Here is a 27,998-nt window from a genome sequence, read left to right as displayed (position 1 = left end):
AGAGACTATTACTTTATCCTTCTAGCAACGGACGACGCGAGTTCATTATGCAGCCTAGCCTAGGCTATACACTGTATTTTGATTTTTGGCACAGAACTCCTTGGTCTCCTGGCTTGTGCAACTACACTATACAGTCTACAGATGATTATGGCTCTTAAAAATCCAGTTCAACGCGGCCTTTGCCTAGATCTTGCCTAGATGTCTCACTATTTCTTAAGCAAAGTGCATAACTCAAATCATGGAGAGCCTTAACTATGCTTCTCTCAAAACTGCAAACCAAGTTCGCGAGGCTGTAAGAATTGTCTCTTTTCTACCAAGGCTAAGTTAATGTTAGCCTACTGTAGCCTAACTCAATAACTGTAGTGTTAGGGTTAATGTAGGCTCTTATTGCCAACCATTTATTTAGCATAATAACATAGCATACGACTAACTTTAGGCTTAGAGTAAGTTGTTACCATACACGCCCTATTTCAGTCTTGAGCAATGCTAGCCAAGGCCTAGGTATAATACTAGGCCTAGGGGGCCTAGGGGCAGTGTCATTCCGCCATCGGTACTTTCCACCATAGAAAATAAAAAGTGGCTATTTTTACGACCAGGAGTAACAATAATTTCCGGTTATGCATGCACAGTTGCTTTAACGTGGCTATTTTTACGACCAGGAGTAACAATAATTTCCGGTTAGGCATGCGCAGTTGCTTTATTTACTTTACTGCGCATGTGTAACTGGAAATTCGTCAATGTTGTAAGAATAGTTTATAAATAATTGTTACTCCTGGTCGTAAGAATAGCCACGGCCTAGAAAATATGCTCTTTCCGCCATAGAAAAGTGCCTTCCCCCACCATTATTGTGGGTGCATTGTATATGCACTATATATTGCTTCGCGTCACTCTACCTAGGCCCATAAAATCCACAAAACGGTCTTTAAATAAACAATCAGAACCAGACTTTTTAGTAAACAATAAACCTAATTTAATTTGATTAATTTCAACCAATTATTATATATTTTTTGAAGACAGTGTATTGACTCTTACGAACTAACAATTGGAACTATTCAATCAACCTGTATATTAAAGACTGTATCAATTCCCCTATCTTGTCTTAACTACATACAATTCAGTCTATCCAGCGAATCATCACATTTGATGACAGTGTACCTATCCTTTCACGCGATTCAAAGAAAGTTTTACCGATACATTCCTGTGTAAAATTCTTTCCTAAAATGTACCTTTCCGCCATGGCGAAGAGGATCGAAACCTATGGCGCAAAGGAATGCCGTCTGTACCTATGGCGGAATTCGCACTGGAACCGTAGTATAAGCTTGCACGGTTTCATGAAAACTTACAACCGGTTTTTCTCTAGCAAAAAACCGAATCTGGCTCAAAAACCGGTTTTTTTCCCCCTCCCGAATTGCATTGAAAAAATTCAAATCTCGATCGCTAAGATGCGTATTTTTGAAGCTTTACCAACAGCGGGTTCAAGTCTGTTCATTCGCAGTAAAGGGTTAAAAATATGGAGAATAAATTCAAGAAATGTTACTGCCTTCATGGCTCTCATTTTATTACCCACGTTAACTAAACTGAAGTAAATATGTCGAAAAGAAATGAGTTAGTGAAAGTTTTTCTTAAAGTTTTAACATCACGTACACGTATCGTTTGTCTTGTGTAGTTACTGTACTTCACGAAGTTCAAATTCGTGTTCAGAAAAAATGTCACGGTCATGTTATATTATATTATATGTTATATTTTCGGAGATGAGGGCCGAGCGTAAACCCCATTATGACCAATTGGAGATCATAAAAAAAAATTGCTTTACAATATGATTGGTCCAATATATTCAGTAGTGGCTGACAAAGTGTTCAAAGGTACCAAATTGCACGAGGCTCTAGCCATGTTCGCGGGTGGTATCTTGGCGGTAAAATAAATTGCTCTTCAAGAAGTGAAGAGAATTTACCATCTACACTTTCAAGTACAAGTTGAAAAATATCGCTGGCAAAAGCGGGGATTAGGTCGGCAAAGAATATAAATTGTTAACGTTAAAGTTGGTAACATGTGTTCATCAACGTAAACGAAAAACCAACTGAGAGACGCCTTGTCTGATAACTGATAAGAAGAAATGTTGAAAGGAAACTTACAAAGAAAATAAAATCTATTAGCATACAAAGAAGAATTGTCCCAACAGCAACATCTGTAATTTCTAGCCATGTATGCAACATTTTTACTCCTTTAATATTCCTTGACTCAAGCCTGACGCCAGGTGTATCTTGTGAATAATGGACTGTGAATGTTCTAATGTTACTTGTTGCATCTTAGTTGGTAAACTCAGAGCCCCCCCCCCCTGTGATTGGTCTAATGTTACTTGTTGCATCTTAGTTGTTAAACTCACAGAGCCCCCCCCCCCCCGCGACTGTACATGTCGTATGGTATTGTGGATTGCGCAATGTACCTTTCAAGTTTTAACGTTCATTTTTTTAACACGAACTGTGATCAATGTGTTTGAAAAGATTTTCTCCATATCCTCTACTATTAAATTGAAGTTAAATAATAAGAACAACACAAAGAGGACAAACACGTTGGATATAACAATTTTTTTTTGAACTGCATCTCGTCATTTGAGTGTGTACTTCTCACAACTATACTAACGTTGGCCACCAAGGTCCACTAGTAGTAGTTGTAGTTGTACACTACTACAAGGTCACCTAACGGATGCACGCATATAAGGGCTGCATAGCCTAATGTTAGGCCTAGCTATCCACCCTCAAGCACTGGTAATGGCGTGTGCCGATCGTAGCTGACAATGTCGTCTATCAGAAAAGCTTTCTCTTGTTGCAATTTACTTTCATATTGCAAAAATAACAGTAAATAGGAGAAACCAAAGTCAACAAATGATGGATGGAAGCTTTAACTTTGTTTTTTCCAATATTTGCAATTCACATTTCGGTTTTTCCGGTTTTTCGGTTTTCTTAAAATAAGAAATAGTACCGAAATTTGGTCGGAAAAAAACGGTTTCGGTACTAAAACCGGTTTACCGTGCAAGCCTACCGTAGTAATACTATATTAAACTATAGTATGGTAATAGTAGTAGCCTAATCATGTTGGTAGCCGGTCACAATGAAAATGCATAGGCTACCCTGCTATTTATCTGGTAGTTAATTAGCCAATCAGAGTGCAGAGCTTACAAAGTGCAAAGCAACACAATTTCGTACTTGTTGATGAAGTACATTGCAATAAGGTTCAGTTAAATGCATTCATGTTACATTGTTTTCAAACTAGGCCTAGGCTAGTGTGAATAACAGGTGGGCCTAGGCTAGTATGAAACTATGAACTTTCTCAATGTTCTATCCAACTCAAACTTTGGGGAAATATAAGGTCAACGACATCCACAATTCAAAACATGATGACGAAATAAACTCTTTTATTGTTAGGTGTTATTTCAGTAACTACCTCCCTCAACTAGGAGCTCTTATAACCTGCACCTACAATAACCGGTGAAATATTCAATCTGTACTGTTTGCACTTAACTAAAGACTGAACATGCGACTCTATCTTTGTCCAGCTGCCTGGGGAATAACAAAACAGGTCATAGTATTGGTCCTGCAGCCTGATGAATAACAAGGGCAGTACCCCTTAAGTGTCCTGTTGCCTGGTAGCTTGGGGGATAGTGCAAGCATTTGTCCTTATTCACCCAGCTGCTAGGGAATATGATGTTGCATTTCCGTTTAGCCAAGCAGGCCGATGATTGGTGATGACACTAGCTTGCACCATATTTGTCCGGTTGCCGTGTAAATAATGTAATGCGAATCTGGTATTCCTCCAGCTGCTGGGGGCATAGTCATGACCATTAGTAACTATAAGGTAATTAATGACCTTAGATACTAAATGGTCACCTAAAATCACCTGTTGCAATTCTGTCATAATCTGAAAGTTATAGATAATTTATGAAACTTGGCCTAGCCTGTTTAGGAATAAATAAAGCCATAATTTTAAAGTATCATGATTTACTTTGTTGTGTACTGATGAAAGTGAATAAGGCAAAGTACAAGAATGCATACAGTAGCTTTCAGACTAGCCATGGCTATAACAAAATTGCGGTGAGAGATGTGTGCTTATGATGATAATTTAGCTTGTTGTGTTTTGGAGTTACAGTATGACTTAAGCTTACCTTTTCGTGTTGACCCTTTGTAATAAAGCTATGAAAAATTTATCCTCGCCTTTTACCTCTCTACCGCAACCCCCTTCCTGTCCCATCTTTTAGCCTAGCCTTTTCACTTTCTCCCTCAGATTTGTTGCTTTTTGTAAATTGAAATTGACAATCAATAAGTTGTTCTGTTGGACACAATTGGTTGTAAGCATATTGTGAAAAACCTTAACCTCTCATTCATTGAAATATTAAACTCACATGCATCATTTGCATTTGTATGTTTACCTTCATTTACAGGATGAGCAGAGAGCAGAAACACGAAAAAAGAATCTTTTGATCCTGGTCCTTCACCATTTGGTACAAGAAGGCTACTCTGAGGCAGCAAAGTCTTTAGAAGCAGAGAGCAATTTGTGTTTCAACAAGTTTGAAGTCTGCGATAATGTCGACTTAGAAACAGTGTTAATGGTGCGTATTTGACTTTATCATGTAACTTGATGTCATATAGTCGAAGACAGAAAGATGACTTCTAGAAATGTTTCTATACCTCTTCCGGTTTTTAAGTTATCCATCTTTCAAATATCCAAAATCTCTAGCATGCTACTTTAAGGCTAACTTGATGCTGACCTCAAATCCTCAGGCAAAAATATCAATTTCAATTCATTGTTTTACAAAAATTTGAATAACTCATCCAAACCATATTCTATTCAACTTCATATGAACAACAGTGTACACCCGAAACAACATTTATTACCATTTGTCCATGACAATTATGAAGCATATTGTAAACATGTCATTTGAGGTCATACAAATGATTTCCCATTGCATGTGTTGTGTCCCATCTGAAGAACTGGCCTAATGGTCTGTTTATTAGACTTTATAGTCCAGCCACTTTAAGTGATGAACTTCAGCTGTTTTAAAGTGTCATTCCTCAAAAAAGTTAAAGGTGTACAGAAATACTCGACAGATATCAGCCTGGACTGATATCAGTCGTTTTTGACTGTCTAAACGGTATTGTAGTTAATTCTGTGCCTACTGTAAAGTCATCCTTATAACGAGTTTCTAAAATTGTGTCAGAAATTAAACTGACTTATGTAGATTAGAAGACAAAGTTCAAAGGATTTCCGAAAGTTTGGTTGTTCATTTTGTTCAGTCACTTTCAGTGGCTGTTACTGTACCTATTTCAGTCTACTGGAAATATTAAACCTCATGACATAACTTCTGCATGTTTAGACTAAAATAAAAAAAAATTGTCAAGGCTGGGAGTACTGTGTCTCTTTTTAAGAACAATTTAGAAACTATGTCTTGTAGAAATTAAAATTAAACTCTTGCTTTTTAATTTTTTTTAAATTTTTTGAATTGAAGATATATTCCAGGTATGATCCACATTTACATTTGTCATCTTGTTTTGCCTTCCTTCTTTTCTTCACAGGAGTATGAATCATACTACTTTGTGAAATTTCAACGATATCCAAAGATAACAAAGAAGTTGTCAACAGAGGGTAAGAAACAATTAATCACATTGTTTTCAATGGGATTTCATGGTATCTGCCATATACACCTTCAGGGGCAAATTTTTAAGGATCGTTTTTGCATCTGTTTGTAAAAATAATGTTTTATTGTACCTAATAACTCCTTTCAAGCATATTTGCATGTGCTTTTCTGCTCAAGACTATTAAAAGCCAGACAACTGTTACTATTGAAAGAATTTTCAAGTCTAATTTATATATGTTCAAGATAAAACATAGTCAAACTACATATGTATAAGATATATAGAAGATTGCCTTTTTGTTCTCTTATTTTTTTTTCGTGCAGGAACACCTTCCAAACATCCAAAAACAAAAAGGTAAAGTTTTATATTGTTTATCTTGTGCCTGCGTATTAAATTGCAAAACGTTTAAAAGTAACCGTAATCTAAACATCGTATGTACATGTGTTTGCATATATGAGACTTACACTGTTTAATGTGTGACTTGTAGGTTGTAAGCCGGAAATCAATGGTTCTAATCCCCATCTAGCTATAAATATCTCTGCTCTTTTACATTGAGTAAGGAATTCCCAAATCAGTTTTCCATTTTTTTCATTTTCTTTTGAATGTCAGCGATTACAAGTTTCATCAGCTTTGGTATTGATCTTGTTCTTAGCATATTTGGTGTTCGATCAATTGCTTAATATAAATAAGTCATATATGTCACTGTTTCTTCTTTGATAATATTCAGGCTTCCTTCTTGCCTGGTATGTAGATAATAGTAGACAAATAGATGTAATTTTGGAGTTTTGTTTACTTATTTATTAATTATTAATGAATGAAAGTAGCTTGATCACCAATACAACCCGTAGGAATCAACTCAAGAAACGAACACTGACACATTCGTACATTATATATGATTCAAACTTATCCAAATATCTTGCTCTGCTGATATATCTATCTTTAAATGATTTTTTTTATTTCTTGATGGAGGGTATTCCTCCCCCCCCCCCCTTCACCTAGTTCAGCCTGACACACTGTTTATTACATATTAAATAAGCACTAAGAATTCTCAACCCTAAGTGACTCAGTACCAGGCTGCTGACTTCTAATCTGTCTTGCCTGTAGGCAGAGTAGCACGCCAACGTTGCCACGGATACCCCACGCCCCAGACCCGAGTGGCAGCAACTCATCTTCGTCTGCCAATGGATCCAGGAGGAGACCCAACTCCAGCTCTGTCAATTCTAAGAGACAGTCGAGCGGAGAGAAGAAAAATTCTAAAGATAACAACAACAAGCAATCAACTGTAAGCACTTGTAACTTGATTCATAGTCGATTCTCATTAGTTTCTTGTCGCCAAATACTGTTAATTTGTATATTTTTACTGCAGTACTTCTATGTACATATATACTTTCTGAACTTTGATGGTAAAAAACAAAAAATTTTACAAGTGCCCCCAGGGTTACAAATTTGTCGTTGACTTACTATTAAAGGTAAAGTAGAAATTATGAAGAATTATGAAGGTTATTATTCATTGACCTGTCGTCATCACTTTTTGGTGAAGTTTTACCTTTTAGCAGCTTTAGAAGACTCTTGCTTCGAGATACTGGAGAAGGTACCTTCAACTCAATGTGGAATAACTTAAGTGACTAATATTGTAATATAGTTCAAAAATTTCACTTTCAGAGTTTTACTTTTAGTTTAACAAAGATATCATTTTTCAACTTGATGGTTACCAGCTGTTCATGCATCGCTAAAATCTGTTGGTATATAAATATACAAAGTGCTTTTATGGATATATATATATATATATATATATTTACTTACATAAAGATGTGCTCATCTTTCCTCTATACAGGCACCTGTAATCAATGGTCATGGTGATCCTCTGTCTGAACTTTCCGTGTCGGGATCTGTAGTGAATGTTTCCAAAGCACTCGATCAATCTTCTGGACCGAATAACAACAAATTGGGCCCGAAGAAAGGTCCCATTATCGACATGCGGGCCATGTTGAACAATGCTGTCAAAGGTGCCACGCAAGAGTACCTCACAGACACAGATCCTTCCGTATGTTTCATTCATGAATCTATCTCCTAGAATTCACTCGTTTTTTTCTTCCAGTCAAGTATCTAGCAATGTGTTCCATACTTTTCCTTCTTAACTAAAAGAAATGATGCAGAATGGAATCCCATGATGATGATAATCAAGTTTGGTTTGTTTGTAAAGTAGAGTTTGTCAACTGAAGAACTATCAAAGAATTGTCAACTAAGGAACATTCATGTGGGCTACATTACCCCTATGTCGTCAATGAAGCTTTTTACCACAATTCCTTTATTGCTGTTTTTGTTTTGTTTTTACTGTAATTAGTTTCCATTATTACCACCCTTGGTATGAATTAGTCCTTCTTGAATTTAATGTATTTACTTAATAAGTGATTAAATGTTTGTTCATCTCACAGATGCTTTATCATTCCATGTATTCTTTATCTTCTTACCTTTTGTCTGCTATTATGACATACATAAATAATTTCAACACAGGTCTAGAACCTTTGCAAACCGCCACATGTCTAAAGATTGTTTTTACCATGTTTTCTTTCGTAGGAGAGGTTATTAAAGCCTTTAGGAGGCTACGCTGGATATACGCTAGAGTGGAGGGAACTTGCACAAAATATCAGTAAAGATATTTACCTTCACAACCCAGACGTTAGGTGGGATGATATTATGGGACTTGATGCAGCCAAACGTCTTGTAAAGGAAGCAGTGGTTTATCCTATTAGGGTAAGTGTGTTACCTGAGTCCATGACTGCCATGGACCATCTCCATGTTCTTTAACGTTAGAGTGAGGGTTGGGCGATGTACCGCACTGTGTTACTGCACTGTAGCTTCCAACCTATACAAAAGACACCTTTTGCCACAGAATAATCTTTGACATCATTTTTTGAAGAGCTGCTGTTTTCAAATTTGCCTTAATGTTCATCCCTTCCCCCTCCCTCATTCCCTCGTAACCTACATATGGTCCTTGTACCAATGACCAAAAATTACTTTAGATAATATTAAAAGTTTTCTGCCCTCTTGTGTTCAGCATTAAAAGATTATAGACTTCATGTAGGTGCAGTATTCTATTCAAATCCCCCTTTGTCAGCTGCTAAAAATTCCCTGATTGTTTACCTTACTCATTTGGGTTAAAATAATGACAAATTAATCACAAGGACACCATTTCTTTTCTTCTTGAAAGTATCCACAGCTATTCACAGGAATCCTGTCACCATGGAAAGGTCTGCTCTTGTATGGTCCTCCTGGCACGGGCAAAACATTACTAGCAAAGGCAGTAGCCACAGAATGTAATACAACTTTCTTTAATATCTCAGCATCGAGTATAGTCAGTAAATGGAGAGGAGACTCGGAGAAACTTGTACGGGTAAGCGGATCAGACGTTTCATTTCCCTATTATCACACACGATTGTGAAAGACGTTGAATTTATGAGATGAAAAGAAAAAACCTCCGTATAAAGATTGTATCACACACCTGTTTCTTTGGCCCTGTTAGCTGCCATATTTTGTCATATTTGGAGGGAAAAAAATTTAAAGAATGTTAGGTGAAGTTTGGGTTTGGCGGTGCCACTATCTGGTATCACTTTATGAGGTTGAATCCTGTACCCCCCCCTTCCTCTCCTTCCTTCTCGTAGGAAATTCCTGTATGTCTTGTGTGACTTTTACCAAAGGAGGAATATGGCATTTTTGAGTATGCTGGGCTTTTTACTGTTGGTTTTGGTCCTTGTTCAAGTGTTAGTTCTTAAAATAAAATGGGTTATGAATTTTAGTTTGGTTCTGAGACCAAGCTAGCTATAAATTATCAATGGATAGAACTATTCTGTCATCTTTCTTCCTCTCTTACTTGATCTCTTCAGGTTTTATTTGAGCTAGCTAGATTTCACGCTCCTTCTACGATATTCCTCGATGAGTTAGAATCTGTCATGAGCCAGAGGGGAAGTACAGGTGGCAGGTAAAGTTACCCATGATCATCATCAAAATAAGTGTTTCCCAAATGCTGTTTGTATTATATACATATATATATATATGTATATATATATAACAAAAGAAAATCCATGTGTACTCCAAAAGAAAATTTTATTAGACAAACGCAGAGCTCATAATTGATAAATAAGGAGTACTGTGTTAGAAAATATATTGGAATTATTATATTGGAACCTTTGTCAGCAATACTTGGCAGTGGAATTAAAAGTACAAAATGTAACACAATGAAAGTATGACGCCTAGATAAGTAGGAGGGGCAATTCCAGAACTGAACGTAAACAGAAATAAATCGATTGGATCTTTTCATTCCACTGCTAAGAATTGCTGACGAAAGGTCCCAGGGGGGCTAAAAAGTCTGATATATTTTCTACAAGAGTACTGCTTATTTGTCAAATATGAGTCATATCTTATTTCTCTTCTTTTGTCTGATTATATATATCTATATATATATATGAATATATATATCTTGTACATGTACAAACCCTATTCATATTGTTTATGATCAGATAATTATATGTATGTATATAATGATATCTTGTACATGTACTAACCCTATTCGTATTGTTTATGATCAGATTCTCAACAACTTTTCATGTTTATTATCTTATGTGTTCAGTGAGCATGAAGGAAGCAGACGGATGAAAACAGAACTGTTAGTACAGATGGATGGACTAGCAAAATCTGATGACTTAGTATTCTTACTGGCAGCTTCTAATCTTCCATGGTAAGATATGACACCTTCATGGTATTAAAGCCACTTTTAATGTACAATTACAAAACAAACTAAAACTATATATTTATACTAAACAATGTGGCAGCAATCTCTTGAAATATTGCTGTTCTTTCTTCTTTTTAATATTTTTTCACTATAACCTAGTCTTTTATGGAGACAATAGAGAACAAATAAATATGGAAAACAAGATTCAGTGGAGTACCGTTCGGGAGACACACTGGAGAAGTAGCATGGCTATCAAGAAAATTTAGTTGAGAGTAGAACTATTTTGCTTTCCTGTTATCTGGCTCCACCATTTCATTAATAGACAGGATCTTTGATTATGATTTTTTAACTTTTTACATAATTTTATTCCTTTTTTTGTCCCCCAGGGAGCTTGATCACGCTATGCTAAGACGGTTAGAAAAGCGAATACTGGTAGATTTACCCACCAGAGATGCCCGTCAAGCTATGATTGAATTCCATTTACCGCCAGTCATCAACCCAGGAAGTACCTTAGAAATAGAAACAATTATGGATTATCATCACCTTGCTGATGTAAGGAGCTTCCAAACATTTTTTAATATTATTTACTTATATTTCTTATACGTTTACTCTAAACATGAATATATCTGAAGCTTTGTCACATGACTACTATAAACTGGATGACTGCCTTTGCAATGGGGAAACTACTTTAATTTACTTTGATCCTGTATTGTTATTATTATTATTTCTTGTTTTGTCGTTGTTCTAGGTGACGGAGGGCTACTCTGGATCAGATATCAGACTTGTATGTAAAGAAGCTGCCATGAGGAGAGTCCGAAAGATCTTTAATATCCTAGAGTCCAATCAAAATGGTAAGTCAAAAAAACTTTGAAAGGTAGAACTTCCATTGTAAAAAACTACAACATATTTAAGAATGATGTATCAAGCCAAAAAGAAGGGAAGGGTTACTAGAAATGGTTGTATGATGATATACAGTAAATATCCAATAGTAAAGGCATTAATGTTATTTAAAATGATAATGGTGATGACGATGTTGTTGATTTTGCTCAGTGGTTCAGTTCAAACCGTTAGCTATGTGATGGTTAGACCAAATTCCGGAGTAAATAGAATTAAATACTTGTAAAGGTTGGGAGTCAAACTGCCCGAAGCGTACATTGAAGTTTACTTTATAATTTGACATAATGTATGAAATAATTCACAAAAACAACTCAAAATACAAAATTGATGTTTCCATGTTTTACTGTGAAGATATTGGCTGTTGAGGCTTTGTAGATTAAAACTTGCTAGTGAAAAGTGGTTAAAATTTGACTTACGACCACGGCAACTACAGTGTCTATCGGTGCAGCTACATATGTAACAACACAGTATGGGAATCTGGGGTACACGCAAAGTTACCGAATGCCACCATACATGCTTGGAAGGTGGCTGTCCAAACCTTCAAGAGAACATGACATAGATATAGTTTCATATCAGAAAATATAAGTGGAAATTATAACCTAGAAAGTTGAACGATGTTGCATTCACTGCAGTAAATGGTTTTGCCTGACTTCGATTTTCAAGATCCATTTATACATGTTGAAGGAAGGTTAACAGTAGGGAAAACTCTTCTTTTTTTGGTTAAACTGATGATTAAATTAAGATTTTGGTGTTTACATACTGTAATGACAAACTTTCATTATCAGAACAGGTGGTCCCTCCCAACCTAATGCCAATATCCCCCCACCCCCAATACCGTTACTTGATTCATTTAAGAATGATCCACAGGATATATGAATCAAGTTATTTCAGAGTAATCAAGAATATTTAATCATAAAGATATATTTTGGTTTTTTCCCTCATGTTCAGACTCATCTGATGATAATAATGTTTACTGGCGCAGTAAGTGATCACTATGTGTTTGTGCGGTGACCTTTCATGTAACTAGTCATGTTAACACACTTTCTTTGAACTGAAACCTAGCTATATAACAGTTTTTTTATATTTTTTTTTAGAAAACTAGCTACATAACTACAACACCATTTCTTCCATCATTTCTATAGTCTGTAATTTAATATCCACTTTTCTACACCTCGTTTTCTTGATTTTACGTCTATTTATAACATACTTGGTAAGTTCCTTTCTCTCTCTGTTTGGTTCTCTCATGGTCGTCTGTGGGTGGTTAACTCTTTTTAAAGACAAATTAAATGGAGATGACTGGTGTTGGATGTGTGTGTTGGTGCATTCATTTATTTTGAAGTCAAATCAAACTAGTTTTAAAGCAAGGGGAAAGATAACAATTTTCAAAATATGTTGTAGAGATAAGAAAATAAAAATTTGAAAGCCCGACACTAACATCATAGTACTAACCATTGAAATAACTTGCAACCATAGTGTCAATAGGGTTTTTGACAGTTGCAGACAATATCCCTGCCATTTGGAAGAACTTTATAATCTTAGACACACAACTCTTCTATGAAATATGTTAAAAAGGAAGGTTCTTTCAGTTTTAGGAACAAGTATTGCTAACACTTTATTATAATAAACTATATCTGTGTTGTCCCATAAACACATATGGGACCAACCCCTATAGCAGGTTTTTTGGACATTGCCTCATTAAACCGTATGATATGAGGGAAAAATGACTTGAAACCCTGCACTACAGCAATCAGGCCTCGAAAATGAGGGCTATTTAATAGTTAAATTTCAGTAGGTTTTGCTGTTTACCAGTTGAAAGAAAAAGTAGGCACTTGCATTTTCCTGACAGTAGCCAGCTAAAGCATAAACACATAATAAGTCAAGGGAACATACCCCTGTTAAGTAACTGATGTGTGCTGTGGTACAGGAAAATGCCAGTGGGAAGTTGATTTTGTGAGTAGAATTTTTTAAGCACTTGCATTTTGTAGGCAAATTGGCAAAAAATGTAACAATGGTCCTGGTAAGGTAAAGCATGGGCTGTTGAATATGCCTCAATAATACTTTAACCCACTTTATATCCCTCCAGTAGTTTATTGAAATGAATTTCTCATAATCTGAACTGCATAATTATTTGAGTGGTAAAATAGAGGTACTGATCAAGTTTCTTGTGCACATTTGACAGTAGATTGGAGGCGGGGCCTCCAAAAGTCTCTCTACGATGTTGGGTCACTGACACCACATTTCTTGCGGTTTTGCACTTAAGTTACAACTGTAGGTGTTACTGTGTGCATTACATGCATTTACAAGGGTTCATCATTGCATTTGCACTGTTGGAAAATTAACTGCTTCCCATCTTTGTTCTCATTCAAATATTGTTCTATCACTCAACCATAAATCACCGACCTGCACCCTATACATATTAAGTGCCCATCGTGAGATTTCATTGGGCCCATCCACTGCTATTTATGTTACGTTTCTCACCTCTGGAACCAATAACAATTGCTGGGCTTAGAACTGACATGATGTTTGTGTAACACCAGGTCCCAATGTAAAGTGAGCCATGGCATAAATTGTCATTATCGTAACAGTTGGATGAGCATAACTTTGTGAAGTCTCTGGTAATAATGATAGAGCTGCCATTTATGTAACCATCTGACTAGATGATTTTACTATTTTCATCTTCCACAGAGGAAACTATGCCAGACCTTACCATCGATGCTATTACCACAGAAGATGTCATGGCAGCGTTAGCACACACCAAGCCGTCTGCCAGAGGACTGAAGGAGAAATACATAGAATGGCAGAAGGAATACGAGTCGGTCTGACGAGGGTCTTTGATAAGAAGACGTCTTGTTTAGCAGCTAAACAACCTCTGTCGTAGCAGCTGCCAGCTGAAGATGATGAACAACACTCCGTCATGGCTGTCCTAGCTGAAATTGACGAAAGGTGCAATTAGCTGGAATATCGGAATGCCAGTATACGGTTGTAAGCCCTGGCTGTGATTGGAACATGGGTAAGCTTAATCTTCCAGAGAAATGCTGGAAAGGTACTCTCAAGGAAGGAGAGCATGGAAAAGTCAGCGTGGAAACCGGTAGAGTTTAAATGGTGGAGGAGGATGAAATTGTTGCTCACAATGAGGTATTAAGGGATGTAAGTCTGTAAGATCAATTAGTATCCCTCGAGTGTGGAGTGTAGCTGGTAGTTTCCATGTGAATTAGTAAAAAAACTTCTCAGAGATGTGATTTGGAAGTAATTTTCAACAAACAAGGTTGTAAAGTTTGATGATATTGAGATTTGATGGCAGGTTCCTGAACTGGAAAAGCTATGGAACCACTTGAAAAACCATCCAAGTGTTTCACTTTAACTGTTCATGTGTGGTGGTGAAAATGAATACCCTGCACATGTGTAAATCAAGGCGTTATGCCCTGTCTGTCTGTCAACTCCTATGACAGTTAACACTGGGTTACATAGAAATTATCGTAGAGGAGTTAACTGCAAACATTGTATGGAAGGTACAGGAACCTTGATAAACATCCTCCCCTTCAAATTGAAGAGAAGGAAGAAGATGAGAGACGTGGGGTGCGGGGGGAGGGAGGGGGAGAACGGGAGGACAAGTCATGAAGATTTAGTAGGCAAACTGATTGAGTTGCAACTTGTAGTACAGTTTTATGATGTGCAATTGATGTCCTCTTTATGTTCTCAGCTTCTTTTACAATTCCCATAGTGACACCCTTATTTGTAAGATTTGTGCAATATGTATAATAGCAGCAAATAAAAACTAACAGTTAAAAGCTAACATAACTGCTACTCCAGAATGGTAACAGAGTACGAGCTCCCAAGCAAACCAGAATATCTTACAACTTGCGATAACCTGTAGGTGTTTCGTCGACCGACGGCGAATATTACATCTGTGTTCGTGTTTACCAGCACTAAGATCTCTCAAGTGCATCTTCAGTTACAAAGATGTCCTCAGAAGGAAAAGTCAGTAGTGCATATTTACAAATGTGTAATGTCGAGAATCATCTGTGGTTAAAGAAATCCCTTTTGTCCTTTGGTCATGTTGTTAAGAGCTACTTCTCAACTAGCAATCTTTTCAAAGTTTCAAAACATTTCTTCATTTGTTATTTAAATCACCAAGTGATCTTATTGACTATGAAAAGTGGAAGTTTTCAAAGCAGAACAGAATGACAAAAAGAATTGGTCATCGATTTGAGCAACTTTCACTGTGAAATATTAACAACATGTATAAACAATTTTCCTTTCTTTAAATTATATTCTACAATTAACCATTATACCAATAACAATAATAAGGATTAAACATGTGACAAAATAAATTATTATGTAAGCAAGAAATAATTTGAGTGTGCTATGGTATAAAGAATAAATAATAACACAAATGCATTCCAGCTATATCTTTTAATTATTAACAAACTGGTACTCTTGCAAATGTAAAAAGAATGTCAGAAATATATATTGTGAAGTAATGTGTAATAAAAGAATGCTGTCCAAACATAACCAGTCTTTTCTTACCTATCCTTCTTTCGTATGATGCTTAAATACAGCAAACATTTGTTAGACTATCCAACTGATATTGATGAAAGATTTAAATCCCTGCAATGCTTCCATCTATTTGCCTTTTGAAGTACCTGGAATTAACCCCCACCCTTTTCTCTCTCCATGAAAATGAATGATTTTTGGATAATCCAATTTAATAAGGTTATAATGCTGCAACTATACTCATAATGCACTGAAGCAGTTGTCTGCATTCCTTTTAGGCCTACAACCCAGCAATAGGATTGAGTCACTACCTTAGCAGATCAACCCCTTGCCCCCACCCATCAGAATCAATGCTCAGACTGTATAAAAGCTAGATTAGACTATTGCATATTTTTTAATTTTTAGATATTCTATTTATATAACTATTTAGATATTATTTTAGATAATATTTTAGATATATTATGAAAAGTTCACCCAACCCACTTTTGGGTCATGCCCAATAGTCTATAGACCATCATAAAAAGGTCATTTGAAAGACAAAAACTTGTTATATTTCTTTCATGAGAGCATTTAAATACAGCATTTTTAAACATATGCCAGCATTTAAATACATTTTATTTAAATACTTAATGTTACCACTTGTATCTAAATAACTTAAAAGGTGTCAAAGTGACTACTTGCTCTGAGTTTGATCCATTTGTCATATTATAACAATACTAACAAATCAATGAAGCTAATATAGCTTTACCACTTAAGATTTAATTAAATATTTACCACAAAAACCAAAGTATAAAATTTGTTAATTGTGTAAATAATAGAACAGTGTGTTTTTGTAAAAAAAATTTACAGAAGGAAAAATTCCATAACTAGTTAAGTATCAATTGGTGTTAAAATCCAGGAATAAGTTTGTTCTATCAACTGCAGTTTACTCTCGCAGTAATACACCCTGAAGAGTTGAAAGAAGAGTTCACAACTCAACTGAAAAACTTATTGTTTTCAAATAAATACTCTGCACAATTAAAATGATGTTGAAATGGAAAGACAGACTCTGGTAGGTGTATCCTGAAGGCAGGTGTTACGCAGATGTGTCGAATGAGTCAAATATCTGCAGAAGGGAGTGATCTGAAAGAAAGATAAATGATAGGTCAACTTTTGTCATTTCTGAAATGAACCATGCATAGCACATAGTTAACACATACAGTAAGGCATGCCAACATGTGTGTCAAGATTGGGTCATGTTGATATCAGTAATACCCAACTCAAAAAAAGAGCACATTTACCACAAAGTCATGTTCACCACCAGTAGTCGAAATTGTTACCTATAGAAACATATTTTAAACCTTCATCTTATCACATCATGAACCCCCCATCCGCACAAAAAATGTGAACAGTGAGCCATTTTCTATGAAGACAGTCTAATAACCAATCTATGTATTGAACACTTACCATTTGCCCATGCACACAAAATTGTGTCCATGTTTCTTATGTCACATGCTGATGTTTTTTATGCCACATGCTGATGATTTCATGCCACATGCTGATGTGTTCTTTTCATACTATTACATCTCTTCAAGATATTTCAGTGTGCCTTATAAAGTGCAGTCACATGGTAGTTTAGCCTCATTCAGTTTTCAAACAGCTTTCGACCCAAAAGTTTAATATGCTAATAAGGTACTACCCAGTTGGAACAATTGCTTATATATACACTGTACATCGATGATCGATGTTCACCCTTCAAAAAGCACTTGTATAGGCAGTATGAAACAAATATAAATATCCTGCTGCTATTAGAACTATGACATGAGGGTACAGTACACAGTGGAATTAGAATTAGAAAAATTGCCCTTACTGGGGTGCTGTACATTGTTCAGGTAATAGCAACTACTACTTTGAAGAATACCAGACTTTTACTGGTTTATTAAACACTCATCTGTTATCACACTATAGGTTACTACAAAGTTGTATATTGGAGCTCTTGTGTACTAATGGCTGGAGATGTTGTCATATTTTACCCAACAGACTGTTTTAAGCCCAGATCAAAACTTACATGCCATATCTTGGAGGTCTAATTGCTTATGAATATTCATCATCTCCCATGAATCTTTGCAGAGTATGTATTAACAATATGCAGGGGTTTAGAAATGTGTCCTGAATATTTACGAGTAATGTCGAGAATCATCTGTGGTTACAAAAAATACCGTTGTCCTTTGGTCATGTTGTTAAGGCTTCTTATCCTATGGCAATCTTTTCAAAGTTTCAAAAAATGTCTTCATTTGTTATTTAAATCACCAAGTGATCTTATTGACAATGAAAGTGGAAGTAAGTTTTCAAAGCGAAACCGAATGACAAAGCTTTGGTCATCGATTTGAGCAACTTTCACTGTGTAAAATATTAACTACATGTATAAACAATTTTACTTTCTTTGTTTTTAATTAATAATAGCTACTACTAGGTAATAGCTACTTCTTTATAGTTACTTTGAACTTTTGAAGAATAACAGACTTTTACTGTTTTATTAAACACCCATCTGTTATCACAATATACTAACTTCACTAAAATGAAAGCTATCTATCTGTGCTCATGTGTACTAATGGCTGGAGATGATGTCATATTTTACACAACAGACTGTTCTAAGCCCAGATCAAAACTTACATGCCAAATCTTGGAGATCCTGTCTCTCTTGAAGGTTCTCCATCAAGGACTCCATCAGCTGGAAGTATCTAAAGAGAGTATCCCTCGGCCAGAGAGTCTCGGACGGGGTGCTGGTCAGAAGGGTCAGGTTGTCGTGAACTGTCTTTTCCCAATCTGAATAAAAAAAGGTAAGAAAATTATGAAAGATTAACGTTGAGTTTTTTCTTCTAAAGAAGACAGGAATCCACACTTACTACGTTACTACTTTCTTGACAGTTAACTGAGCATTGGATTGCAATGCTAATTAAACTGTTACAAGGTTCCCTTACATATCTGTCATTCCATTACAACGGTGCTAAAGTTGGTCTATCAAATAGTTATCTAGAATATGACCTCCCTACTCAATCATACAGATAAGTTTCAATCAATATTATGCTTATAGTTACAGTGCTGAGAAAAATGTTTTAATGCCAAGTTACTAACATCGTTGAGGCTAATACCTTAATAAACAGGGACAGAGGATGTCCTCTTAGATCAGAAAAGGGGGAAAAAAAGTACAATAGTTAAAGAACAATGGTACAACATAAAATAGTAGAAAGTACAATAGCACTAAACAAAGAATGTAGTAGGTGAGTGGAAAGTAATGAAGATAAGTATCGAAAAACCAACGTACTAGTTGATAATTTGTCTTTGTCTATCATCCCATCACTTGATCGGCGGAACAGACTGTCACTGCTCTCCCCAAGAAGGTCATAAGAATCAGTGCCACTATAAGAAAGAATAGTATAAACAATCATAAGAATCAGTGCCACTATAAGAAAAAAATAGTATAACCACTCATAATTATTAAATCAGTGCCACTGTGGGAGAGAAAGGTATATTAAACCACTCATAAGAATCAGTGCCACTATAGGAAAGAATAGTATAAACACTCATAAGAATCAGTGCCACTATAGGAAAGAATAGTGTAACCACTCATAAGAATCAGTGCCACTATAAGAAAGAATAGTATAACCACTCATAAGAATCAGTGCCACTGTAGGAAAGAATAGTGTAACCACTCATAAGAATCAGTGCCACTATAAGAAAGAATAGTATAAACACTCATAAGAATCAGTGCCACTGTAAGAAAGAATAGTGTAACCACTCATAAGAAAGAATAGTATAACCACTCATACATGTAAGAATCAGTGCCACTATAGGAAAGAATAGTGTAACCACTCATAAGAATCAGTGCCACTATAAGAAAGAATAGTATAAACACTCATAAGAATCAGTGCCACTGTAAGAAAGAATAGTGTAACCACTCATAAGAAAGAATAGTATAACCACTCATACATGTAAGAATCAGTGCCAATGTAGGAGAGAAAGGTATAACCACTCTCTAGAATCAGTGCCACTATAAGAAAGAATAGTGTAACCACTCATAAGAATCAGTGCCACTATAAGAAAGAATAGTGTAACCACTCATAAGAATCAGTGCCACTGTAAGAAAGAATAGTGTAACCACTCATAAGAAAGAATAGTATAACCACTCATACGTGTAAGAATCAGTGCCAATGTAGGAGAGAAAGGTATAACCACTCTCTAGAATCAGTGCCACTATAAGAAAGAATAGTGTAACCACTCATAAGAATCAGTGCCACTATAAGAAAGAATAGTATAACCACTCATACATGTAAGAATCAGTGCCACAGAAGGTGAGAAAGGTATAACCACTCTTAAGAATCAGTGCCACTATAAGAAAGAATAGTATAACCAAATGAAATGAAGATGATCATTAGGATCAACAGATAAACATACCACAGAAAGCAGCAACATAAAGGCGATACATCTAGGAGATCAAATGAAAGCAAGTCACACTTGTTAAAGTGGTTTGTTGTGTTTTGCCTCTTCTGACAGTTTAAGTGTTTTTCTGTCAGCGACGTGATGAAGCTATCGATTTAGAGCATCGTGATCAAACATCTATCAATCTGAAGAAAACTAAATTACAACCATGTACTGACACTAGGCAAAAATGATTGAAATGAGAATTGAGATAGTACCTGAGACTTGTTTGTCCATCTGTATTTGATTCATCTTCTTGAGAGACAGATTGCTCATCTGTTTCTGAATTATCCCTTTTGAAAATGAAACAGGAAAACAGACAATGCATACATCTTCCATTATGTGTTTCTACTTGGGAGATAGAATGCAACCACTAGAGATATCTCCCTTGCATGAGATACTTCTCAAAGACATAAACTTAGGTAGCAAAATCACACTTCATGCATAAATGAACATAATATAAGGGAAAGATTGCTATATTCTCACACTATTGGAAAATTATAGTTCACAGTTTCATTCCAATCCTGATATTTTGCTCTCTTCATACTTTGAACTATATCTTAATTCCAAGACACTCTACTTGTCTTTGATTCAAGGCATCATGATGCCATAGGCAGGCCTCTAGAAATGTGATGATCATTCACATGGTAGACTAAAGGGTGGGAGATATGGGAATGTGGATAAAGGGGTGGGGTGATGGGGTGGGAGATGAGTGGTGGGCATGAAGTGGGAGGGTCAGAGGGACAACAATCTACAAACTTGATGACAAGAAATAGGGTGTAAACAATGTTAAGAGTCGTTAAATGTCTCCAGTTATACTGTGTGACGAAAAACAGTTTGCATGAAATCAATAGTGCTTACATCAAACTTCTTTGTTCAACTTGTTTGTTCTACAAGCATCAGCATATCATAACATATCATAATGTAAGCATATCATAAAACATCATCACATAAGCATATCATAACATATCATACCATAAGCATATCATAATGTAAGCATTTCATAACATATTATCAAATAAGCATATCATATCATAAGCATATTATAACGTAAGCATATCATGACGCAAGCATAACATAACATAACATATCATCAAATAAGCATATCATAACATATAATATCATAAGCATATCATAACTTACAGTCCAGCTAGCTGAGATGGCTGTGGTTGGTTGGGCTTTGGTGGCTGCACTGTGGGACCTTGGTATAAAGTACCACGCCTGGAAATAACAAAAGAACTTCTCAGCCAAAACTGTCTTTGAATATTACAAGTAGAATTGCCAAGTGTTTGCCCTCTGATAAATAAGATCTCACTAAAAATGTGAGTGTTGTCTGTTGCTTTAAAGTTTCAACTTCCATCACATGATATGATTCATAACAATATTTCCATTATACTGGGAGCATTGGCATTTGTAGAACTGATTGACTCTTCAAACAATGTTCCATACAGGTTGGTGCCTTTTGTTGGTAACAAACCTGTGTTGAAAATCACTGAATCGTCATACGAAACAAGATGAGCACATCGTAATGAAGTGTAGACCAGACTAAAAAAAGACCTGACCACATAAGAAACATGATAATAACAAATATAAGTTTAAAAAACCTTCTCAAAACTGTCTTCATATTTATGGGTCATAGCCTAAAGCAGCCACCTGAATATAATATCCTATAATCACACACCTCTTAGTATTCAACTTCTTCTCTTGACGGGATAATTCTTCGTTAAATTTCTCGGTATCTTGAATTATCTGTCTGGCGGCTTCCTGTTCTTTGACCTCTTCAAATAAATCATTCCGGATCGACTGGAAATTGTTAACTGACAGAGAGACAAACACACATCACAACTTGTGAATCATACACAGCTAGGTCAAAGATCAACAGCTGTCAAAGGTCAACACCTTGCTACAGAACAGAAATTTTAAATCTGGGAAAGAGGAGTAATGATCTATTAAGGGTAAAGACCTGATATTACAAGAAGAAATATAATTTCATAAATCCCATGATTATAAGTTAACATAAAAACAAATTGATAAAAACCAGATCTGAAATCGACGTGATTAGAAATGAGCCAATCCTAACTAGTTGTATTAAACATCTGATAAATTTTCTTTTCAACATGACACAAACTGATGTCAAATCTTTAACAATTCAGTGGGAATCTGACTTAGTTTACTGCACTGTGTAATATCACATACTCCCCACCAATACTCCTCCTAAACATACCAAAGCAACCAAAATTGATTAGGCTCACCCATGATGCCTACAAAGACATTTCTGAAGATGAATGAGCCGATGCAGATCCAGAGGATGATGTAACCGAGGGGTATCATAGAGTCCATCACCTTCCACATGTCATTCAATAGTTTATACCACTGATCCAAGGTGAACAGTTGAAATAAGGTGATCATGGCACGAGGTAAACTCCTGAAATCATAACCAAAAGAAAATACTGTACGTCTATTCCCTTTGTATATATGGTGGTGGGTCTATAGTGACAATCGTACAAAGTTGTCATGGTTACAAAAAGTATTAAATGCAAACATAATGATTCCCATACGACATTAAAAGATTGATATGTAATATATCTTCTGGAGGCATAAAGCTATGCTGAAAATAAAGATGCTAATTACATTTTGCTAGCAATTCCAAACTGTTTACATTGTTCAACTAAGATTAAAAAAAAGGTCATAAAGTGAAATGGATGTAAACCAGGAGGTAATGAAGTAAAGAGGAATGGATACATGTAGGTGAGATGGAAAGCATGCAAACCTGAAGCTGTCCTTGTATTTGAGATCTTGACGTTCCGAGCGGGTGTAAGTGTCAAAGAAGATGATACCGGTGATGGCAAAGATGTAGAGGAAGGTGAAGAGGAGGAGCATGATGAAAGTAATAGCCTTGGATGGAGGAAGAGGAGGAGGAGATGGATTGAGGGAGAATGGTAAATCAAATTTACTAAACAAAACAATAGAAAAGATGTAGAATATGGTGAAGAGGAGGAGCATGATGAAAGTAATAGCATTGGTGTAGGAGGAGGAGGAGGAGGAGGAGGAGAATGGTAAATAAAACTTACTAAATATAACAATAGAGAAGATGTAGAGGAAGGTGAAGAGGAGTAACATGATGAAAGTAATAGCCTTGATGCAGATGGAGGAGGAGTAGGACCATGGAGGGAGAATGATAAATAAACAGAGTATATTAACATATAAAACTTACTAAACATAGCAATAGAAAAAATGTAGAGGACGGTGAAGAGGAGTAGCATGACGAAAGTAATAGCCTTGATGGAGGAGAAGGAGGAGGAGGAGGAGGAGGAGGAGGAGGAGGAGGAGGAGGAGGAGGAGGAGGAGGAGGAGGAGGAGGAGGAGGAGGAGGAGGAGGAGGAGGAGGAGGAGGAGGACGATGGAGGGAGAATGGTAAATAAACAGCGTATATATACAAATAAAACTTACTAAACATAGCAATAGAAAAAATGTAGAGCAAAAATGTAGATGGATAGATGGATGGATGATGGTAAATAAACAGTGATGGATTGGAATGGTATGTAAACAGCACCTCGACAAACTAAAATTAAAGGTGCAAAAAGAATAGAAAATTCAAATAAATGGACTTACACTGAAAGCCTTCCCAATAGCCAAGGCGATTAGTCTGACTTGCCGGAATCTAGACACCATTTTTAGTGATCGTAAAATTCGGAAAACCCTCAAGTTCCTCACAATCACTCGCACCATTGACCCTCCAATGTCACCAGCAAAGAAGTTGATAATTTCGGGCACAAAGGACTGTCATTGAACAAAATTAATACCGATATTTATTATAAATTTGCTCAAATCATGTGTGGTGTAGTACACAATGAGAGAACAAAATGCTGACATGTAGCAATCTTTTTCTTGTTTTTTGAAGCTTCACCAATTATGTGAAATATCCCAATAAGCAAACAACATTGACGAATGCCAAACACAAAAAAAGTGCTCAGCTTTTCAATGATCAAAATGTCTCCAAAGACTGGAGGTGAATCCAGGCAACACTTGATAGAACTTCACATTTAGCAAGTTTGAGCTTTAAGGCATAAAGTGACCTCACTTAAGAAAAACTTACCCCGACAGTAACTGCAAAATCAAAAATGTTCCAGTTATCGGACCAAAATGACCAAAAATTATCTATCCATTTCAAAATGATTTCAACCATAAAGAGAAACAGAGAGCAGTAGTCAAAAATATCCAACGCTAACTTCAAACCAGCAAATTTAGGATCGTCACTCTCGGATACTTCTGTGAGAGACAAAAATATCGACTTCAAGTTATTGACTTCAAACTCTTCATGAAAACATTAGAATGTAAGTTTTTTAAGATTTCTTATTATATTCAATCATGTCAAAAATAAACCTTTGATTTACTACATGTAATGCGATGTTCATTTTCCCTTGTGAATGTTAACATGGTAATATAAACAAAAGTCTCCAATGAGTTTTTAAATCATGGTTGAATCTTAAAATTTATTCTCAAACAGTAAAGAGCATACAAAAAAAAAAATTAATTTTTTTTAATTGATTTCAACATTTTGAAATACTACTGTTGGTATATATGGTAATCCAATCATTAAATTTAATAAGGCTTTGGTCCTCGGTAATAACATTTATTTTATATACATTTATGACTTAGCATGGTTGTTTACCTGCCTGCAATCCCAGGGCTATTGAATTGGACAGAATCAACACAAGCATGAAATGCTGAAAGAACGAACGTGGCAAATGTTAAGGAATGATTTCAGATAGCTGTTAAAAACATCCACAAATGAAAAATTTATATTCAAAACCACGTATCAAACTTTGGATGGCTATATGAAGAACCAGAGAGCCAGTTTGCTTAGTGACTCCTTGCTAAATTTTAACATTAAACAGTAACATTACAAACAAGATTCTTACAGTATGTGTTAGCCATTACTGATCAGCAAGATTCTTGCACAAAATGTCGACCTATCATAAAGTCATCATCCAAGCTTTACTTTTGCATTGATAATGTTGACATGGTTTTCAGACCAATACTAACCTAGAATGAACTTTGACAACAAAGATGCTCCTTTTGAGTTATATAAGGTGCAAATGACCTTTGACCTACACAGACGTTAATAGGGTTCTTGCACTCAATAAGGTGGATCATACGTATAAGCATGACGTTCATCCAACCCTTACTGTAAGGGTTATCATGTTCACAACATTTTCAGATTTTGAGCTCTGTTGACCTCAAATGACCTTTGACATCTACCAGTTACAGTAGGATGCTTGCACTAACAAAGGGGGAGGAGCTACATACCACCAAATGAACTGCAACCAAGCAGCACTTTTTGAGTTATCATGTTCACAGAAGTGTCACACTTGGATCTCTGTTGACCTCAAATGACCTTTGATCTCAAACAGGGGCCTGTACTCACATTAAAAAAAAATTACAGGCTACCCAAATTAGGCTACCCAAATTAGAAATAGAATATAAAATACTGAATATTAAATACTTTTTAATTTTAAAAGTCTCAAACTAACATGTACTGATTTTATTTCAATGTTTGTCCATATTCAGGTTTAGAATTGACATGCGCTTCATTAAATTGCAAGTTTCAAGTTTAATTTCTATGTTCATTAAATACAAATGCACACTTTTTGTTTACAATTTCCTTCAGAAAGAATACTGTGAAAGGATATTTTCTAGAACATAGTGGGCCCAGATATCCAGGGGTGGGTTTTTGGAGTTTTTGTTCTTTACTCTGTTCCTTCTTCTGTCGCTCGGACTAACCTCACCGGGCTCTTTCCTTGAGTAAACCTGGAATTTGACTAAGCCATGAGGGTTCTCCAACATCATTTTATCTTGGCGGGCGGGATCTAAAAGGTCAAGAACATATATACTGTAACAATTTGAGTAAATATACAGTAACAATATATAAACAGAGAGTGCTACTGTACCTTCAAAATCCTTGGAATAATACTTAGGGGCATCTGACTTCCCATGTTCATCAAAGCTCTCAAGCAAATGGAAATCCTCAATAAGCTTTGAGCGGAATAACTCCGCGTAAGGAGAAAGGTTTTCTTCGTATCTCTTCTGTGCCATCCTAGGTGGTTATCTACCTGTAAAGTATTGTGAATAAATAACACAATGAAAACACATGAATGTCTATATATCAATAAACCACATGAAAATCACTACAAACTATTATGCAATTGAAAGGTATTCTGTAGTTTCTTTTTGTAGCTTGCTATAAAACTTGACTATCAAATGAACTTTCACATTCACAGAAAGAATAGGATAGTTTTATACTCACTAAAAATGAGATCGACAAACCAAGCATGGAGTTCATCCAAGCTTTGCTTTTGGAGTTATCTAGCTTACTTTGATCTCTGGTGATCTTGGATGAACTTTGACCTCAACAAAAAGACATGAGAACTGTGTACATGTCGCAACTGTGCAATAATGCCTATGGAGGTGGAGTGCGTTCACTGCCACAAAGTGGAAATTTTGATGATTTCATCCCTGAGCTGTTTAACTGTCAATACAATTTTGAAACCGTTTGCCAAAATCAAGCGGTACTAAGAGCTACCTTAGTGATGGAGAACGACATCCGCGGCCACGCAAGGAACATTCCATTTGAATAGGATATGAAGTAAGCCTAAGTCTGGCAAGGCATGCTGTATACTTAAAAGAATAGTCCAGGTCAAAATTTCTTTTTGATATGGTATAGAGGAATATAATCTAAGTATTCTGGTGAAATTTGCATTGAATTCCATTAAATTCATAAATAGCCTAGCCTAGGCCTAAGCATGCTGAAAGGGAGCATGGTGGCCAATTGGCTACCGCATCGGACTTGTGATCCAAGGATTACAGGTTCTAGTCCTGGCCAGATCATTGGGTTGTGTCCTTGGGAAAGGCACTTTATCTCCATTGCCTATCTTCACCCAGGTCACTGGGGACTTGGGAAGTTGTGAGGTAACTTGTAAATGTAGTTGCATGCGCCGGTTTGTGGCTGCACGCCATGGGAAGTCCCCCGGGGGACACGTGGTTGTGGTGCACTGTGGTGCCCCAGGAGGGATTGTTTGAATTGTGCACACTTTGGTGTGTAGGTGTGACAAGTTACCAATGACCTGGGTTAAGTTGTAAAGTCGTGTGAGAGGGCCTTGGCCTTGAACAAGACTGTATTACCTAACATAATAAATAATAATAAAAAGTTATTGCAAGTTAATGCCATTTGATGAAAATTCTGTGGAAAATAAAAATCTAGTTAGTTGGAAATAAGAATCTAGATATTCCGTATGACACTGAGTCACGGTGATGTTTTGGATATTTTTTTTTCGATTCGTGAAATTGGTAGTAACCAAGGCCTAGTACAAAGTATATAACGAGGCATACCGCTGATGTGAAATAACTTTACCACTAAAGTTAGTGTTGGTTCACTTTCCGTCAATGATCTTGATCGTGGAAACGAAAAGGGTCGAAGTTTTGGGTTATCTCCTGTGTCATTCCAGAACGGAACTAGCAAAATAACATGATCATAAAGACTAACATAGAAGCACTTCACCCGTACACAATACAAGTCTATGGTCCAATTTGTTGTTTAAATGGAAACCGCAGAACACTTTTTTTATATAGTTTGTTTGAGTAACATTTCCAGTCGTTTTGTGGTTTTAGGCAAATATGATTTGTCTCACACATTTTCTTCTGAACATTTCAAAATCTAAATCCTTCAATAAATTAACTAACTATAATTTAACATTTTTCTCAAGGCTGGTAAACATCGTTTCTCTAAAATATGT

The 27,998-nt window shown here is 36.1% G+C and overlaps 2 protein-coding genes across 8 annotated transcripts; one reads left to right on the top strand and one right to left on the bottom strand.

Moving 5' to 3' along the window:
- The first annotated feature begins 14 nt into the window (after positions 1-14).
- LOC139979169 (katanin p60 ATPase-containing subunit A-like 2) lies at positions 15-15,651 on the top strand. Of its 2 annotated transcripts, XM_071989889.1 has the most exons (14): positions 15-292; positions 4,436-4,603; positions 5,568-5,637; positions 5,951-5,981; positions 6,732-6,909; positions 7,462-7,671; positions 8,205-8,381; positions 8,839-9,021; positions 9,512-9,606; positions 10,255-10,362; positions 10,743-10,908; positions 11,105-11,207; positions 12,202-12,234; positions 13,939-15,651. In XM_071989889.1, the coding sequence occupies exons 1-14, from the start codon at positions 239-241 to the stop codon at positions 14,073-14,075; spliced, it is 1,713 nt and encodes a 570-aa protein (XP_071845990.1). In that variant the 5' UTR covers positions 15-238; the 3' UTR covers positions 14,076-15,651. The 2 variants fall into 2 exon arrangements, with proteins under 2 accessions (XP_071845990.1, XP_071845991.1); XM_071989890.1 differs by lacking the exon at positions 12,202-12,234.
- Positions 15,455-27,989, bottom strand: LOC139979170 (cation channel sperm-associated protein 2-like). 6 transcript variants are annotated; one of them, XM_071989894.1, is made up of 14 exons: positions 27,595-27,986; positions 26,157-26,318; positions 25,990-26,075; positions 24,878-24,932; positions 24,302-24,474; positions 23,818-23,985; positions 22,976-23,100; positions 22,458-22,630; positions 21,887-22,022; positions 21,349-21,426; positions 20,424-20,498; positions 19,052-19,146; positions 18,400-18,552; positions 15,455-16,869 (listed from the first exon to the last, which is right to left on the bottom strand). In XM_071989894.1, exons 2-14 carry the CDS (start codon positions 26,299-26,301, stop codon positions 16,823-16,825), a joined length of 1,509 nt encoding a protein of 502 aa, XP_071845995.1. In that variant the 5' UTR covers positions 26,302-26,318; positions 27,595-27,986; the 3' UTR covers positions 15,455-16,822. The 6 variants fall into 6 exon arrangements, 5 of the variants coding, with proteins under 5 accessions (XP_071845995.1, XP_071845993.1, XP_071845992.1 ...); XM_071989892.1 differs by having other exon boundaries at positions 24,878-24,946; positions 25,899-26,075; positions 27,617-27,986; XM_071989891.1 differs by having other exon boundaries at positions 24,878-24,946; positions 25,899-26,075; positions 27,595-27,985.
- Positions 27,990-27,998: the final 9 nt, after the last annotated feature.

Source organism: Apostichopus japonicus, chromosome 13 (genome assembly GCF_037975245.1).
Source record: "Apostichopus japonicus isolate 1M-3 chromosome 13, ASM3797524v1, whole genome shotgun sequence".
Lineage (NCBI taxonomy): Eukaryota > Metazoa > Echinodermata > Holothuroidea > Aspidochirotida > Stichopodidae > Apostichopus > Apostichopus japonicus.
The sequence above is the reverse complement of the archived record's forward strand: the minus strand, read 5'-3'. Positions and strand labels throughout refer to the sequence as shown.

Coding starts and splice junctions, on each gene's coding strand:
- LOC139979170 (XM_071989892.1), bottom strand. CDS start 26,301: ATGGCACAGAAGAGATACGAAGAAAACCTTTCTCCTTACGCGGAGTTA. Junction 23,986..24,301: donor ATTTTGCAGTTACTGTCGGG/GTAAGTTTTTCT, acceptor GTTCAATGACAG/TCCTTTGTGCCCGAAATTAT. Junction 18,553..19,051: donor CAAAGACAAATTATCAACTA/GTACGTTGGTTT, acceptor TTTTTTATTCAG/ATTGGGAAAAGACAGTTCAC.
- LOC139979169 (XM_071989889.1), top strand. CDS start 239: ATGGAGAGCCTTAACTATGCTTCTCTCAAAACTGCAAACCAAGTTCGC. Junction 5,638..5,950: donor AAAGAAGTTGTCAACAGAGG/GTAAGAAACAAT, acceptor TTTTTCGTGCAG/GAACACCTTCCAAACATCCA. Junction 7,672..8,204: donor TCACAGACACAGATCCTTCC/GTATGTTTCATT, acceptor TTTCTTTCGTAG/GAGAGGTTATTAAAGCCTTT.